We start from the raw sequence: 17,830 nt of genomic DNA on the forward strand, positions 1-17,830 counted from the left end.
GATCGTGGTCCCTTATTCTGTCTGTGCAACCCCTCTTCCCTCCTCCTGTTATACTTATTGCATCTTGTTGTTAATCAGTGTTGTCGTCTTAGGACAGAGAGAGTCTTTCTGTATTTGTAAAGCAACTGGTACAATGGGGTACTGTCCTACCGGGGCCACTATGTGCTATTGCAATACAAACAATAATGAGATGTATCCTTGGTCAGGCAACTCAGTTTTATTCTTGCAGGACATAACATTCTCTTCTCTAAATTCAATGCTTGAAAGTTTAACAGATTTTCAGCATTGTTACCCAGGGTGTCTCATCCGTTTGAATCTTGTCAGTGGCCAAGTACAAACAAACCATACATTTTGTCTACAAAATTTAATTTTGTTGCAGATTTTTTTCTTTACCAGAAGAGGGCACTCACCTCTCTCTCTCTAAGGGATCCTCTGGTGAATGGGCAAACTTTTATTGCAGTTATATTGGACTTTGGCACTACAGTACTTTCATAGGTGGCTACTTCTGTCGGTGTTCATTTCTAATTCCACGTGATTATCTCTGTAACACAGTGAGACAGGACCCCCACTTACTGTCATGGAAATAGAGTTGCTTTGTTGCTTTGCCTCCTTCAGGTTTTGTACAGATGTTGCCAGCTGCAGTAGAGAAGGGAGCTTGTGGCTTTCTTCTCTAGATTTAGAGTGTAAAATATTGTCCTCTTTAAATCTTTATTTTAAATAGCCTAGGTTTTAGGTGATTTTTTTTCTTAAGGGTTCTGAATGGCAAATAGACAAGGAATCCAAAGATGAAGAGCAAGAGCTTAAGAAGCTGAGCGCTTAATAGGCATCTATAAACTTATGCCTTGGTTTTCTTTTGGTGTTCCTGACACTTCTATGTATAATAAACTTGTGCTTAAATGGATGATTGATAAAAATCTAATAATCCAAGTAATTACAGACCAGCCAGTAACAAGAAGGTTGGTAGTCAATAACACACACAAATCAATCAATCAATAACTTGTGTCTGACGTGCGGAAAAGTATTTCTAGCAGTTAATCCAAGAGAAATGGGCCTTTGGACCAGCCATGTATATGCACCAATTACTCAGTCAGCTGTGGAAAGGAGCATGAATGCTAGATTTTTGAATTAAAATTGGGAACAGGGATGTAGAATAAAAGGTAGCTCAGATGTATCCTGTAGTGGTAAGGTAGTTAAGGTCTTCCTACCTTGTCAGAACTACTTCAGCCACTGGAAGGGAAGCATCCTGTACTGCATTCTCATTTTGAGAAAAGGATAGAAGTTTCTGTGTGGAAGACTGTGCAGCCAGACTTCTTTTTATCTTGGAAAGAAGTTAATGATGGTGCTAATGGGGTGAATATGATGAGGCTCCTCAGTGCTCTTAATGTTCTACAGATTGTGTATGTCAGTCTTAGGCTTTATGTAGACATTACTGGAATGCAATCATAGAATCATAGAATATCAGGGTTGGAAGGGACCCCAGAAGGTCATCTAGTCCAACCCCCTGCTCGAAGCAGGACCAATCCCCAATTAAATCATCCCAGCCAGGGCTTTGTCAAGCCTGACCTTAAAAACCTCTAAGGAAGGAGATTCTACCACCTCCCTAGGTAACGCATTCCAGTGTTTCACCACCCTCATAATGAAAAAGTTTTTCCTAATATCCAATCTAAACCTCCCCCACTGCAACTTGAGACCATTACTCCTCGTTCAGTCATCTGCTACCATTGAGAACAGTCTAGAGCCATCCTCTTTGGAACCCCCTTTCAGGTAGTTGAAAGCAGCTATCAAATCCCCCCTCATTCTTCTCTTCTGCAGACTAAACAATCCCAGCTCCCTCAGCCTCTCCTCATAAGTCATGTGTTCTAGACCCCTAATCATTTTTGTTGCCCTTCGCTGGACTCTCTCCAATTTATCCACATCCTTCTTGTAGTGTGGGGCCCAAAACTGGACACAGTACTCCAGATGAGGCCTCACCAATGTAAAACCATTCCAAACCTCTGAGATATCAGAAGTAATAATGGGGTGCAGTGACTGGGGTGAAGGACAGAAACAAACAGAGAGCAAGTGCAGTTGAAGGCAAGCAAAACATGAAGAGAGTAAAATTTGGAACAAATGTGACAGAGCAGAAGCCATCTGTTTAGCGAAAGAACAGGACAGTGTGCTGACCAGGACTCAGAGGGAGCAGCCTCAGAAAATTCATTAAAACCTGGAATTTGCTGTGCAGTTGAGTCCGATCTTATGAGACAAAGAAGCATCAGTCCCTGGAGGGGGAGGTGGTGGTATTTCAGTATGAAGCATTCATTTACACTTTCCACAAGAGGGTTCTTGAGCCAACGAGGTTAGAGAAAATAGGATGGATAGGTGCCAAGTGGGATAGCTCAGAATAATGAAAATGTTATTCTTTTACACCAGGGATCAAAGTATGTTGAAAGATTTTACTTTTAGCGTCAACTGGCCTGAATGCTCAGTTGTGATTTACTGAGCTTTTGGGTAAAGAATGGTGTACTGCAATGAGTAGGTTTTATTTTAATTAATGATGAAAAGATCCCTTCACACCACTTAAAATGAGATCATGTTTAATTATTTAGATGATCATATATGTCCCTGAGGAGGCAGACTGGCATTTTGGGAGGTGACAGTTGTCTGGTAGGGTACTGCTGCTGGCCAAATATAAAAGGGTGTGCTTTACCTCCCTTACCTTAGAGTTTGTATAAGCCACTGAGCTGTGGTTGTTTTTACTTTTTTCAGGTGGACACTAGTTTGCAGAATGGCTTTGCCCCTGGTATGAAGCTAGAGGTTGCTGTCAAGTCTGACCACAACACCTACTGGGTAGCCACCATCATCACTACTTGTGGGCAGTTGCTCCTCTTACGCTATGATGGCTATGGGGAAGACCGCAAGGCAGACTTTTGGTGCGACATCTTGACAGCTGACTTACACCCAGTTGGTTGGTGTGAGCAGAACAAAAAGATTCTCAAAGTGCCTGAAGGTAACAACTCCCCATGGAAATGAGGGAGTGTGGAATTTAGTTTTTGATGTATGTTTGCCCTTTGTAACTGCTAAGAGAAGCAATTTGCACTTGCTATAAAACATCTCAAACTGTTAAGCTAATTTGACTGCCCACTTCATCTCAAAAACTTCTATATACTTGCAGTTATAATGGATCCTTTTATCTGAGATGCACCAGTAGCTTGGACCCAAATTAGACTTGCCTTTAAAACATAGATTTTTGGTACTCACTAGCCATTGCCACCCAAATTCTTTGGTTTTGCTATTTTTTAGGCATTTGCCATTGAGACACTTTTTTTTTTCATAAAACCACCTGTTTTTACGTAGAACCTACTCTGTAAACGACTGTGCCTTGTGCTTATAATGAGTTTAATTCCCAAATCTATGTTTATATCAGTGGCCGTGATGTACAAAAAATAAAATAAAGCAAATACAAGGTTAATTTTGAGCTGCACAGTTGGTGCTTTACACTTACCTACTTTGCTGTCCCTCCTTGTAACAGACACTCCGTATGACCACTCCAATATAGGCCTTCTCTACATAGAACGTCGTCCTCCTTCTTAACACTCTTTCCCCCTCATTGTCGTATATCTGTATGGTGCTCCCATTGATGTCAATTTCCAGAGTCTGGAAAGAAAGCAGCCTGAGAATGATCTTTGATATGAAGATGCTGTTGGGGTTGTGCTCTTGGTTTTCACCTGGTGCCTGCCTGTGGAATGGAATGTCTGATTGGCCATCCCCAAGACGGGCTTGTGTTTGCTCCCTCGCATCATTTCTGGGTAACTGCTGAGACCTGATGCCCCAAGAGCGGCTCCCCATACTGGTTCCCTGTGAAACCTGTTTATCAAAGTGGTTGAAGCTCACACTTCAAGACAGGTGAAACAGAGATCAGTTATTTAACAAAGTTCACTCACACGATTGATTTTATTTAAAACTTCAGACCCGCCCACTTTCTCCAATTCTTGTCTGTTATCTGAAGACATTGTACTCTTGTATTGAAATGAAGGAAAGATCTGAGTTGACCCTATCTGTTGAAATAACACTAATATGAAATCTTGCTTATCTTTAAGTAAATCTAAGGTAAAGTCACACTCTGATGTAGGAGCATATGGGCCTTCTTATTGACGTGTGGATGAGAAATGTACCCTCCTGAATGAAATGTCACAAGGGCACTCAAATGACTTGTTGCTTGAAGTAGCATTTTGCTGGCCACAGAAGTAATCTCACCCTTGTTTTTTGTTTAGGTATCAAGGATAAGATATCTGACCAGGAAGAATTCCTTCGACAGACACTGACAGGAGCATGCAGTGCTCCTGCTAACCTGCTAGAGGGTGTGAGTGTTTATTCAAATAGACTGAATTAACTCACTTGAAACAACAGTGAGGCTTCTTTTTTAGGGCTACGACACTCTTAGCATCTTTAACCACAGTATATAAAGTAAAGCCCTTTGTAAGTGAATCATTTCTACATCTTTCTTAATTTTAAATGCTATTGCTGTAAGCTGTTGAAATTCAGAAAAATATGTTGGGTCCACCTTCTGGTATCTGTGTAGCATTTGTGTTTTGTCAAATGCTTTCCTGAACGTGTTTGTAACTGCAGATTCAGATGATCTCTTCCACCCATTAACGCCTGTCAGAGTAAAGGAGCTCCTCGCAAATTCCCTGAGTGCCCAGCCCTTTCTCTTAGCCTGTTCCTCCTTCCAAATAGCTTTGTGGAATCTCTTCCTTGTCTGATCTTCAAAATGCCTCCTTCCTTAGTCATGTCTCCTGTTAATCTTCTCTTTACTATTGAACAGATATTTTTTTCATTCCTTTTGTCTCCTCCTTAACTCATGTACCTCTGCTTTAAATGGGACAAATTCAGAACCTTTTTAACTGTCACCCATTTCTCTGTAGCTAGATCTTTGGTATGAATAAAATCGAATCAAGAACAAAAACCTGGCTACCTCATTCAATCTCTAATCTTAATCTGTTCCCCATACAGGGCAGTGCAATGGCACTTTGGAAAATGAGTGATATGCTTACCATTTAAACATTGTTTATATTACACCTTTCAACATGGGCATCTTTGCTTCTTTTCTATCCTGTCCTCTTACATATTAAAAAGATGTCTGAATTTTTAAAGGGTGGGCTGTATTACTCCACTTCAAGCCCTGAATGTACAACTGGCAAATGCCTCTGAAACAAGAGATGACCAGCACACTGATCCCATGCCTTTGCAAAAAACCCCATAATTTTATGACCATGACTGCAGATACCACAGGAGCTCTGATGCAAGCAACCATGGCTAGTGAGTTCTGTAATCTCTTTGGTTAAGGGTGCTATGCTATTTGACTCCTGTATTCATGTTTCAGTTGGACAAGTGGTCCACAGCACAAAGGTGTGTCTAAGACACAGCATCAGTGACAGTGCAGAATCTATGTAACTCAGTCTATTCTGAACCAGTTCTGTGAGTCACTTACCTTATGGTCCTCTTTTGTTCTCTCCATTTTGGCCTGCAGCTTCACAGAGGGAAGAATCCCTTGGATCTCATTGCACCAGGCTCCAGACTGGAATGTCAAAACTCCCAAGATTCCTTGGAAGCCTGGATTGTCAAGGTGGTGGAAAACATTGGCGGGAGGCTCAAGTTGCGCTACGAAGGGTTGGTAGATTCTGACCAGTCTGATCAGTGGATGTTTTACTTGGATCCATTTCTTCATCAAATGGGCTGGGCAACTCAACAGGGATATGACCTCCAACCTCCAGCAGGTACCAAGTAACATTTTAAATCTATTGTCGATAGAGCTGGTGATCGTGAGCTTGAGACTGGAGTCCCCTCTTCTGTGCTCTAAATCTGGATTCCAGATCCATGTGTGTTCACACCACGAGACTGAGATCTAACAAACATCCCACTCTTTAATGAAAGAGCGTTTCATTAAGTAGTATGACAGAGGTTACACCCACTTGTTTTAATGTTCATAGCTGTTTTTGCCTGTCACCATCTTTATCCTGCTTGTAGTAGGCATTGAATATGGGGGAAGGGATTGCCTTTTGACATTTATTTTAATGGCCTTGGGTTCTGGTATGAGGAAAATAATTATTGTAATTAAGTGTAACTAATGTAATGCTATATTTCATCTCTTAGGAGGCTCCATCCCAGGGCTTTTCACAAAGGTCCCCATTTCTTGCTCCTTAACAGCACACTTCTATTAGACCCAGGCCAATAGAGACTTCCCAGCCCACTATGATGCCTAGACTTCCATCTGAAGTAGGAGTACAACAGTGTATAGTAGGTTGTCCTAGAAAGTTAATACACCCGAAGGAATGTGGGGGTGAACAATGCATGTAGTGCAATGCCGGTCAATGTAAAATGGCTCTCTCTGAAGTTCAGGGAAGTGGAGATGGTGCCACTCCAACTTCAGCATAAGTACCTCCTCCATTAAAAAAACCACACAAGATAATTTGTCATAATACATATTTTAAAAGAGGAGCTAATTAAACTTTTTATGATAATTGATTATCCACTATAATCGGGTGTCACACCTTCGGCAGTAATTAGCTAAACAGAAGCAAGCTTCCAAAGATGCTGTTTTGCTAAGTATCTTTACTCCACTGGTGGTTTTGGGTATGTGGCCGCAACTCCCCCAAAGGGGTGCCATTCCTGCTAATTACATTTTGCTGTGTGTTGTAGCTGGCTTAACAGTTGTTGGGAGTGACTAATCTCACGGCTGTTTTGAAAGTATATCCTTCCTCTGCCTTGGAAATTACCCCGTGAATCACAGTAATTCTTGGTTTTGGTCACCAGCTCAAAAGGCAGTGACTCTTCTGATATAAACTGAAAAGTATTGGGCTTTTCTCCTAAACCCTTAGCTGCAAAAGACAAATTACTTCAGAAACACAAGGTGCCCCTGGTCTCAGTGATGGGCGTCTACATTAAATTCTAACTTTTAAGCAGTGTGTGTACATTTAGTTTTTTAAAAGTCACAATCTTTTTTTTTTTTTTTTTTAAACGGTTAGGGTAGAAGCCCAATCCATCTTCCTGCTGATGTCAATGAGAGTATTTCCCTTGTTGATAATTGTATCAAGTCCCAAACCAGTAGGATTTGGAATCGCACTGAAAAATTAATATTCTGCTTGTTTCACCTGCATCACTATATTGATAGAATTTTGTTTATTTTCCATCAGTCTCTCTCTCTTTAAGGATTTGAATAGTGCAGTTTTAAAACACTGGGCATATGGACTATTTTCTTAATCCAGTTTTGGGCTGCTTCCTTGATATTCTGTGAGAAAAGCCTTTTGGTATCCAGTTCCACGAATCCCTTAATAAATCTTAGCAGGAACCCACCATTGGAGGTGGTAGCAACCTGTGATGGGGCATACTAAAGGAAATAGCCCCACCTGACTGTGCTGTACTCTGCGATACTTCATTGCTTGCTGCCTGTTTAACCTGCAGCCATAAAAATAGAGGAAATGACCAACAGTAAATCTCATTTCATTAGTAAATTCAGCATTGTACATTCTTTTATTACACTGTGGCTGTGATCAGAATGACCCCAAGCTTGCCATCAAATTAAAGATGTAGAAGCATATAGTTCACACAGTGGAACTTGATTTATGTAGTCCCTCTTCATACACAAGGTATCCTAAAGCTTTTAGAAAAGCTGGGAGTTCTTAGCCAGAGCTCTGAGGTAAGGCAATATGGTTTCTTAATGGATGCTCTGCTTAGCATTTAATGGATCAAAAATAAAAGTAATTTAGCTTCACCCTCTTCATTTTCTGTGGGAGATACAAGAACTCTGCTCGTTCACTGTGCTACCTTTTTTTTTGCTGAAGCTATCCGGTGCCTGAAAAGTGAGGCAGAATGGCAGGACATTTTGACAAAGGTGAAAGAGGAAGAAGAAGGGTCCTCAGTACCCACTGATCTCTTTAAGGTAAAATATCCAGTGCATAGAACTGGATCGAGCAAGGCTCCAGATAGTGTAGTGAGAACTGATGACTTTTGTCATAGCTGTAAGAATTAATTGTGGGAGAGCAAGCCATTGGAGCAAATTGAATGAGGGCTTGCTACTGCTGACTACAATGATGTATTATGTCAGGGTCAAGTGTTTATTGAGCAGTGTTGCCATTTGATGCAGGTTCTGATATTCCCTATTCAGGTGGCTGAAACTTAAGAAACAACTACTTTGTCTCACTTTGTTTAGTGCTGAGGGTTAGAAAAATATTTTAACTGACTTGTTTGGCCTCTGGCCACATTCTGCTGCAAGTTTGCAAAGCTCCTGGGGGAAATCTCTTGGGGCCTGTCATAGGGTGGTCCCACAAGGAACATCTTTCTGTGGCAGGCTGTGGCACAAGTGCGCCTGCCTCAGTTTCCTCTCTCAGGCAACCCAAGAATTCCACTTCAGTCTCTCTTGCTTCAAAAATAACCTTCCTTGGGGCCAGTTTATTTTCAAAACTATAGTGCAAATCAGTCCATAACAAAGGTCCCTACATAGTCCCTTCAGCATCCTGGTTTATAGAGTCCTTAAAATCCCATGACAACACACCACATACCATACGCCAGCATCTTCCACCACCCCAAGGCTCCTCCTCAGTCCTCTTATGCCTCTCTGACAAGACAGCCACGCCAGCCCTTCCAACTAAAGTGCAACCCTGATCTTCCCAGCAGAAATTCCCCCACAGTCACTATACTGGGATATCATCTTCACCAGGGAAGCATCCCTCATTGCCCCCTGGTCCTCACGCTTTCCCTTACTTCTTGCTTTCTAGCCTTGGAGATAGCAGCAGGTTAAGTTCCTCTGCTGCTCTCCTGTCCGGCACACAGCTCCCTCTACTGCTCTCTCACAGTCATCCCTCTCCAGCCTCCCTTTCCCCGGAAGTCTGGCTTGGAGATACCAGCCAGCAAACCCCTCATGCTGTGCTCCTGCCTACAGCTTTCTCCCAGGAATCAGCTACAGCATCCTTCCAGGGCATTCCTCAGTCTCCTGGTCTCTGGCAGCTCTCACCTGCAGGATCGCTGGACCTACTTCCTTTACAGGGTGTGGCCACCCCCTGATGATATGGAAAAACTCACAGCTTCAGTGGAAGGACAGTTGCCCCTTATTTTCATTATACAATTCTTGCTGGTACTCAGTCACCTGTGCAAAACTTACAATTTACTAGAACAAGGCAGGATGAGCTAAAAAAGTCTTAGTTAACTTCTAGGTGCTTAAAGGTGAATACTGTCAGTTTTTTCCATTAAAAAACATGGTTAATCTGTGCTCTAATCTTGTGGTTTTCAGGACAAGCCTGTGATTGGAGTGCATTCATTCACTGCAAGCATGAAGTTAGAGGCTGTGGATCCAGTAGCACCTTTTGTCCTCTCTCCTGCTACAGTTGTTAAGGTACCAGGATTCGTTCTGAACTCTCCAGCTATGGCTGAAGCTCAGTTGCTCTTTTAGTTCTGTGCTTGTTGATTGAGAATTCCCTGCATGCTTTCTAAAATTTTACATTAGAGTTTAAGCTGCAGACTTTTCATAGATCACATGTGGGTCAGGTACCTGCTAGGTGACTTTGACCCAGGGGTGAACACTTTTTAGTTAAAAATTGGAGCAGTGAGAATCATAGCCTGAAAGAATAAACAGCTAAAATTATCAGTGCTGAGTGCCTAAACTTTGACTCCTAAATCCATACTTGGTCATGTGTCACGGAATCACAGGGTCAGTGCTATCTTGGCTCCATAATGTCTCTGGGAGGAAACCCCTTAGGTGTAACAGCCCTCTCAGGAGTCACACACTCTTGGAGCTTAAGCCCTAGGTTTCACTGCCTCCTGGAACTGCACCTTCAGCTTGCCTGTCTCTCTCCATGAGAAACCCTCTCCCCAGGGAGTCCACTAACTATGGACCCCTTGGGGGGCCTCCACACCCAGAGGGAGTAATGCAACCCCAGTCTTTAGACTGGAGTGACTCTCAGCCAGCATAAAAACGGAAAGGTTTATTGTATGGCTGGAACACAGCACAGAAAGTTCTCAGGGGCCTCAAGCATAGAAAATCTTAGCAAAGTCGAGCATCCAGGTGGGCTCAGGCCGCTCTTTGCGGTCCAGAAGTGACCACTCCTTCCAGCGGCCCACGCTGTATCTCCTCCAAAGCCCATTCTCTGTTCTTCGTCATCCTTTCCTTGGCAAACAGATCACCTGGTGTCTCTCTCTAGCCCTTGGTTGTCTCATTGGTCAAAACTGTCTGGCTCCCAAGATGGGGTAGGCCGTCAGTTGCTGAGTTACAAAGTGTCCAGGCTGTCTGGGTCCCGGCTGCTAGGCACACTTGGTTCTTTACAACAATAAACACCCTTTTCTACCACCTCGTTAAACATGCAGCACATAGGTGGAAACTGAGGCACACAGCATTCATACAAAAATTCCTCACTTCATCACATCCATGCAACTTAGAATGGCCTGATTTTCCCATGATGCTGAATCCTTATAGCTGCCATTAACTTCAGTGGAATTTGTTCATACTTACTTGGCATCTTTTGAAAATTGTATGGATTTAAGAGCCCAGCTTTAGACTCCCGTGTTTGACAGCTTTTACCAACATCTTTGTTTTAGTAAACACCTAAGAGGTTCCAGAAGAGACTGTACACCCACACACTATGCAGGTTCCAAAAGAGACTGTACACCTCAGATTATACAACTTATTTAGTCTTCCTTTATGTATTTTCAAACAAATGTTGTGCTCCCTTTTGCTTTTTACTATAGAATTAATGTTCTTTGAATCTTTGCTCCTACATCGTGTCTTACATTTCAGACATTTTATTTCTCTCTCCTGTGAACTCTAACTTATCAGTCTCTTTAAATATGCAGTACTAATTTAATACTCTGAAGTACAGCCAGTTCTGAAGGGAGTAGAATCATTATGGCACTTGTTGGGGTTTTTTTGGTTTGTTTTTGTTTGATCTGACATTCTAAGTGAAAACACCCAATATGGCGTGTGTGTGTGTGTGTGTTTGTGGCGGCACTGACCCATCCTGTTTAGCATCCATTCTATCATTTTCTGTGGCTCAAGTTCCTAACCATAGTCCTCATTCTTTAGTTATGTATTTTGCTTACCCCTTGCAGGATGTCATACCGTTATGTGTCTGATTTTTAAATATTTCTTGGACTTCTCAGTTCTTAAATATGTATTGTATTCTCATAATCCTGGCCTCCAAAAACATATTGGACACATCTCTCCAAGCTTTGGATCACACCTAAATTTAATCTTCTCTCATGCTCTTTCATCGTCAGTCGCTGTTGAAAATAGTGAACTTATGAAATAACTAACCTCTCTAGGATCCCACTCAACATTGTCACACATTAAATAGTTCATTATTGTGAGATTTAAAACAACCAACCTAAGTGCATGTGTTTTGTTTTGTTTTAATAATAATCCATATATCTTGTATGTACTGTGAGGAACATGAAGCCAGGATATAATATGTCCACTCTATTTCCTTTTTTCTACTAAGCTTGTTATCTCATCAAAAAGAAACAAATTAAGTTACCTTAATGTGGATTGTTTTGATGAGCCCATTTTTATTTACTTGGAGTCATATAGCTCTCTCTGCAATTACTTATTGCTAGCTATTTATCACCTCATTTGTCTTTAAGTGCCTATAAATTGACTGCTTTATTAATTGTTCTATTACATTTCCAGATATTATCGTGCAGTCTGCTGGTCTGTGATTCTGTAAATCATCCTGTCTTTTTTCTTTTTTTTATCCCTCTAATATTTGCAAATGCAGAATTTGGAAAATACCTGACAGTAGATTAGCCTTCAAAAATTAAGATATTGTATCTGCTACCCTAAGGCCATCTCTCTGTCTCTTTTTGGATAACTTTGCAGGTGTTCAATGAAAAATATTTCTTGGTAGAAATTGATGACTTGCGACCAGAATGCAAAACCAGCCGGTCATACGTTTGTCATGTCAACAGTACTGGTATCTTTCCTGTGCAGTGGAGTCTGAAAAATGGTTTGCATCTGAGCCCTCCACCAGGTATATGTCTGCATTTTTGTCTCAGGTTTCAGAGTAACAGCCGTGTTAGTCTGTATTCGCAAAAAGAAAAGGAGTACTTGTGGCACCTTAGAGACTAACCAATTCATTTGAGCATGAGCTTTCGTGAGCTACAGCTCACTTCATTGGATGCATACTGTGGAAACTGCAGAAGACATTATATACACACAGAACCTGGATTTGTGCAGGAAGTGGCCCACCTTGATTATCATACACATTGTGAAGAGAGTGGTCACTTTGGATGGGCTATTACCAGCAGGAGAGTGAGTTTGTGGGGGGGGCGGAGAGTGAGAAAACCTGGTTTTGTGCTGGAAATGGCCCAACTTGATGATCACTTTAGATAAGCTATTACCAGCAGGACAGTGGGGTGGGAGGAGGTATTGTTTCATGGTCTCTGTGTGTATATAATGTCTTCTGCAGTTTATCAAATTAGATTATCAATTAGTTTATCAATCAGATTATCAAAACTTTTTATGAAAGATTAACTACGATGCTTAATGGCTACATAATGGATTTGCATAGTGATTCATCCTCATCACACTACACTAGTTGCCATTTATTTAATATACAGTACATCAGTGCCTAGCAAATTTAAGGCACTATGTAAATAATGACTTCTATTAAATCTGGATTACAACCCTTCATTTAAAAGTGAGACTCTCTTCAGCTGTGCAGTCTAATCTTGTGGGACACCTTTCAAGGAGTCCTCATGCATTCTCCAGAATGTGGTCAACCTGCAGTAACATGTTCTGGTTAATGCCCTCTCATACCTAGCATGTCCTAACTATCTCCAAGCAGACAGTCTCTAAAGAGAAACTAAGACCCAGATTTTTAAAGGTATTTAGGTGTTGCTGCACTCAGTGTTGCAACACCAAACTGTGATAGGAGCCTACACCTCATTTTCAAAAGGGATCTAGGCAAGTGTCTAAGATGCAGTTGAACATATCGCAGTACAGCTTCAATTGTAATAACAGAGAAGCTAATGCCAGGACATTGTAAACTTTGTCTTCGCTGCAGTGTTATCTCCTACGGAGTTAGCGGCAAATAACACTTGAACAGCATAGAGTGTTTCCATTAGCAGCATAGAGTAACTGAGATCTCACTGCATTACTAGCTCCGGTGTTAGCCGCACTCAAACTTCAAAAAACACTGCCTGACAAGCCAGCTAGTTTGAGTTTAAAGCACTACTTAACTTGGCTAGAGACTTGTGTGTGTGAACGGGAGTCAGGTAGGGGCAGCACTCGAGTTATACCTTGAGCTAACGCTGCAGTGAAGACAAACTCGCAAGCAGTAGGGCATAACTTAAAACATGCAAAACCACCCAGGGCCTGATCCTGAGTTGCTTGCTTGGCAAAGCTCCTATATTCTGTGAGAGCGGTGCTGGATTAGGCCTTTCATTGGACTGTGCAGCCCACAGGCCCCAATTGGGAATTAAATCATCCATATCTTGGATAATGCAAGCATTTGGTTGACTGGAGTCATCTGTTTGGTGTAATACAATTAAGCAACCACTTTGCTTGCTCTTTGCTCAGGTTATCCCGGGCAGGACTTTGATTGGGCGGACTACCTCAAACAGTGCGGTGCTGAGGCTGCTCCCCAGAGCTGCTTTCCTTTGGTAAGCTTTTCTAGAATAATGCTTTTTTCCTGTACTAGTGGCTACTCCTCATGATGTCCACTTACATAAACAACACCCTTGCTTCTTGTGATTGTTACAGGGACACACAATGCTTTTGACCCTGTGACCTAAACAGCGCTCATAGTTGTTCATGGAACAGAAGTGTCTAGAGAATGTAATAAAGGTGAACTGAAGTGTTTGTGCAAAAAAGTCAGGGTTCCCAGATTAACAGATTACAGTGGCAGTGTGAATCTAACGTAAAAGGCCATTTCACATGAGATGTAACTGTCCCTGGAATCACTGCCACTGCACTGGTCTTTCATGTGTGCATCTATGTTAAAATAGTACCCTTCCCCTGCTCAACCCTTGCCACCTATCTAGGGTTTTTTTCCCCACTCTTCTTCCTTAACTGTAATTATGATTTGACTTGAAAATTCAATAAAATGTTCCAGTGGGAAAAAATTATTTTTGTCGTTCTGTACCACGGTGGTGGTATTACTAGCTGAACGCTTTGTGAAAGCAGCGCCAGAGGGCTGTTTTCTTAACCCTTGCCAACCCTCTCTCTGGAAAATATTGAGGCAGATGTAGTCATCAGGGAAACAGTCAAACTTCCTGGTTTAGAAAAGGGGGATGCTGGCAAAGCTTTTCTTTTCATCTTATCCTCCTCTTGCCCTCTCTCCTCAGTGTCTGAAAATACAGACTCTGGGCTTTTCTGAGAGGAGTGGGTTGGGAGGTTCTGGGGATGACTGTAGGGCATCTTTGACTAATTGATAATACTTAGCCCTGCCTTGCAGGGGACTGGACAAGAAGACCTCTTGAGATACCTTACAGTCCTACAATTCTATGATTCAGATAAGTGTTGTAAGTAGGGAGGGAAATAACATAAAACCACTTTTTTTCCCCACCAGAAAAGCCTGCCTTGCTGTCTGCAGTACCTAGTATCCATTTAGATGAGGAAGGAAATTTAATTGGGATTTAGTGCAGCTGGGATTGTCACGGGTGCTGTTTTTTTGTTGTTTTTTTTTAAAGGGCTTTCCTAATTATTATAATGGAAAAAGGCAGACTGAGGTTGCCTTCTGCCTGTCAGTCTGATTATTTCAGTTTGCTAGCTACTGATGTTTCACTTGCAGGTAAATAACTGGGAGCAGTTTCTTGATTCTAGTTTTGGTTAAATCTCTGTCAGTGAGTGTCTCAGCTGAATTTTTCTCATGCTCCAATGCAAATGCAACCCTATGTGAGTGCGTCATTACATGCTATTCTGCCTTGCTTCTCTGAAATTCCCTTTAACCTGAAATACAGTTACATATTCAGATGTGTTAATTACACTGAAAATTCTTTGTGAATCCTTGATTACCCACATGAGTTTGAAGTCCCCCATCATGGTCGTGTAATCAAGTTTGTATGTTTTAGTCCTCCACATGGCTGTTTACATCTGATAGGCTGGTAAATTCACATATTTTCTCCAAACATCCCTTGATCTGTCATCTTTTTATTAGCTAACTTCCAACCATGGATTTAAAGAGAACATGAAACTTGAGGCTGTGAACCCTGTTGATCCAGGGGAAATTTGCATTGCCACAGTCACCAAGGTGAAAGAGTCCTACCTCTGGCTTCAATTGGAGGGTAAGTGCCCCTTAAGAGAACAGGAGGCTTGTCCCGCTCTGACCTTGCCACAAATCATGTTAGTACACCAGTCTCACCTGGAGATTGATTGATGGTCATAAATCATCAGCCACAGACACTTTCTGCTAAAAATGGCTAGCAAATCCTTGTCTTCTGTAATTGAAGGACGATATTGTTAGCCCTTTCTCTTGCTCCTCTCCTAGTTTTTAAGATTTAAAATGGCAGCGTTCACTTATCTTGGGGTTAAAATCACCCCATGCAGAGAGTTGGCACAAATCACTGTGTAAATCTATTTTCAGCATTATTCGCAGAAAATAAATAAATAAATTCTGGGACTTAAGTGGAGCATGGGCCTTGTGGTATCTCTCTGCACAGGGGGTGACTTTCACTTAAGTGAAGGTTTTACCCAAGCTGAGCAGCATGACACCTGGAGGAAATAATTTGCAGCAGAAAATCTAACAAGATAGAGCTGGCCTTTGCATGCTGCTTTATATTCCTTTTATTTTTCAGTAGAACCTCAAAGATATGAACACCAGAGTTACGGACTTACCAGACAACCAGACACCCTATGGAAGTGGAGGTCCTCAATCAGGCAGCAGTGCAGACCAAAAAAAATAAAAGCAAATACTGTACTGCCTCAGGGCTTTAGCCAGGGAGGGCAGGGGCTGCAGCCATGGCAGGGGAGAGGTCAGGGCTCCGGGCTGGGTGGGGAGTCTCGGGGCTTCTGATCCTCACAGCACCAGGATTCAGGGCTTTAGATGGGGTAGGGGGAGCACTGGTCCCGCAGCTCTGCTCCTGGTTTCAGTTTCATGGGGGTGCTGGGGCTCAGGGGTTCAGCCCCGTGTCTCTGTTCCTGGCTTCAGTCCTGTGGGGGGTGCTGGGGCTTTAGCTATGAGGGGAGCACCAGTTTCAGCCCCAGCACTCCTCCCATAGCTAAAGCCCCAAGCCCTGGTGTGGTCCTACCCTCCCCCCAGCGCTCCCCCCAGGTCTAAAGCACTGAGCGCCGGTGCTCCCATGGGGCAGAAGCCCCGAGCCCTGGCGCCCCAAGAGTCCGAAGCCCTGACTCCCATCCTCGCCCAGGGCCCTGAACCCTCTCCCCACCCCGTTTTGCAGCTGCAGTCCCAACCCCCCGGGTGGCTGACATCCATAACCTCTTCTTCAGATTTCAGAGTAACAGCCGTGTTAGTCTGCATTCGCAAAAAGAAAAGGAGTACTTGTGGCACCTTAAGACTAACCAAGTACTCCTTTTCTCTTCTTCAGAGTTACGGAACATTTCAGAGTTACGGGCAGCCTCCATTCCCATGGTATCCATAACATTGATGTTCTACTGTATTCTTCTTAGCTTATGCACAACATGCTTCAAGTGGCACGTGACTAGGATTCATCACCGAATTTGGTCTGCTAGTTGAATCATTAGCTTCCCTGCCCTGGGCCAGGTACTGACGAGGAACATGACGTGAACACCGATCCATGCCCCCCTTCATTTTATTTAAAGATTTTATTTAAAGGTTCATTTACTATGCATTGTGCTACTCTGCTGAATGAAAGATGATAAACTCCTCCTTTCCCAGCTTTTAGAAGTGAACAAATAAAATCAGGAAATAGTTGCTGATAAATGAAGGAAGGGGAAAATACTAAACCAGTGGCACTATTTTGCCATCACATTGACATACAGATAGCAGATCCCAGTACAGAATTTTGAAAACTGCTATTTCGGTTACATTTTGCTTCTTTTAACTGAACAGGCTCCAAAAAGCCAGTTCCTGAATGCATAACGAGTGTGGAATCGATGAATATATTTCCAGTGGGTTGGTGTGAGACCAGTGGATTCCAGCTCAGACCTCCTCGCAGAGCAATAGGTACCAGTTCTGTTCTCTTTGTAAATTACTAGCAGTCAAGGTGGGGATGGAAAGTCTTTGAAGCTCTAACAAGTGCATCTACTGCAGAATTATCCCCATCATATATCATGAAACTTCAAATGAAAGTGTCATCTCATTTTTAAAAATGTATGAAATTACTAGTGTCTGCATAAAATAAACACGTAATATTTTTAGGAATCTTTCACTTGCAAGGGGTGGGGTGAAAAGCGAGACACAGTACAAACTTGTACATTCATATACTTCATATGCATTATGCAGTGCAAAATGACTAGGAATACAGTAGTACGGGCAGCGTACAACCCTTATAGTCCATTCAGAATGAGATTTAAAGTAATGCAAGGGGCATATCAAAGGGTGACCCCCAGCAACACTACTCTTGATTGCAACACAGTTTGTGTATAAAATACATAGCAGTCTCAAACACGGTCAGTCAGTCAGTCCATAAAGGCAGTTCATGTAGCTTTAAATTCATCATTCTGTTGAACAGTTCTTCGAGGTGTCTAGTTTCTCCAAGCACAAGCATAGGCCCATGTTTCACTAAATCCACGTGTCTGTCTTTCTGTTATAGCAGAATTGTTTTCACTATAGCAAATGCCTGGATTGTAACCTGTATTGGTAGTTGAACACTGCACTTAACATGTAGCTATTTTTATATAACTTCACAGCATTATCTTGGTCACATCACCTTCTCTAGAACTTCTTGG

The 17,830-nt window shown here is 42.3% G+C and overlaps 1 protein-coding gene across 5 annotated transcripts in view; it reads left to right on the forward strand.

Moving 5' to 3' along the window:
* The window catches only part of SFMBT1 (Scm like with four mbt domains 1), a 137,673-nt gene that overhangs the window by 103,425 nt on the left and 16,418 nt on the right, over nt 1–17,830 (forward strand). For all 5 annotated transcript variants that reach the window (XM_078853705.1, XM_073352395.2, XM_073352398.2 and 2 more), the window contains 9 exons: nt 2,746–2,986; nt 4,251–4,339; nt 5,507–5,753; nt 7,818–7,915; nt 9,263–9,364; nt 11,840–11,990; nt 13,541–13,623; nt 15,120–15,246; nt 16,992–17,105. In XM_078853705.1, coding sequence (XP_078709831.1) covers nt 2,746–2,986; nt 4,251–4,339; nt 5,507–5,753; nt 7,818–7,915; nt 9,263–9,364; nt 11,840–11,990; nt 13,541–13,623; nt 15,120–15,246; nt 16,992–17,105 — 1,252 coding nt within the window. The remainder of the gene's footprint in view (nt 1–2,745; nt 2,987–4,250; nt 4,340–5,506; nt 5,754–7,817; nt 7,916–9,262; nt 9,365–11,839; nt 11,991–13,540; nt 13,624–15,119; nt 15,247–16,991; nt 17,106–17,830) is intronic.

This window comes from Lepidochelys kempii, chromosome 7, assembly GCF_965140285.1.
Source record: "Lepidochelys kempii isolate rLepKem1 chromosome 7, rLepKem1.hap1, whole genome shotgun sequence".
Lineage (NCBI taxonomy): Eukaryota > Metazoa > Chordata > Testudines > Cheloniidae > Lepidochelys > Lepidochelys kempii.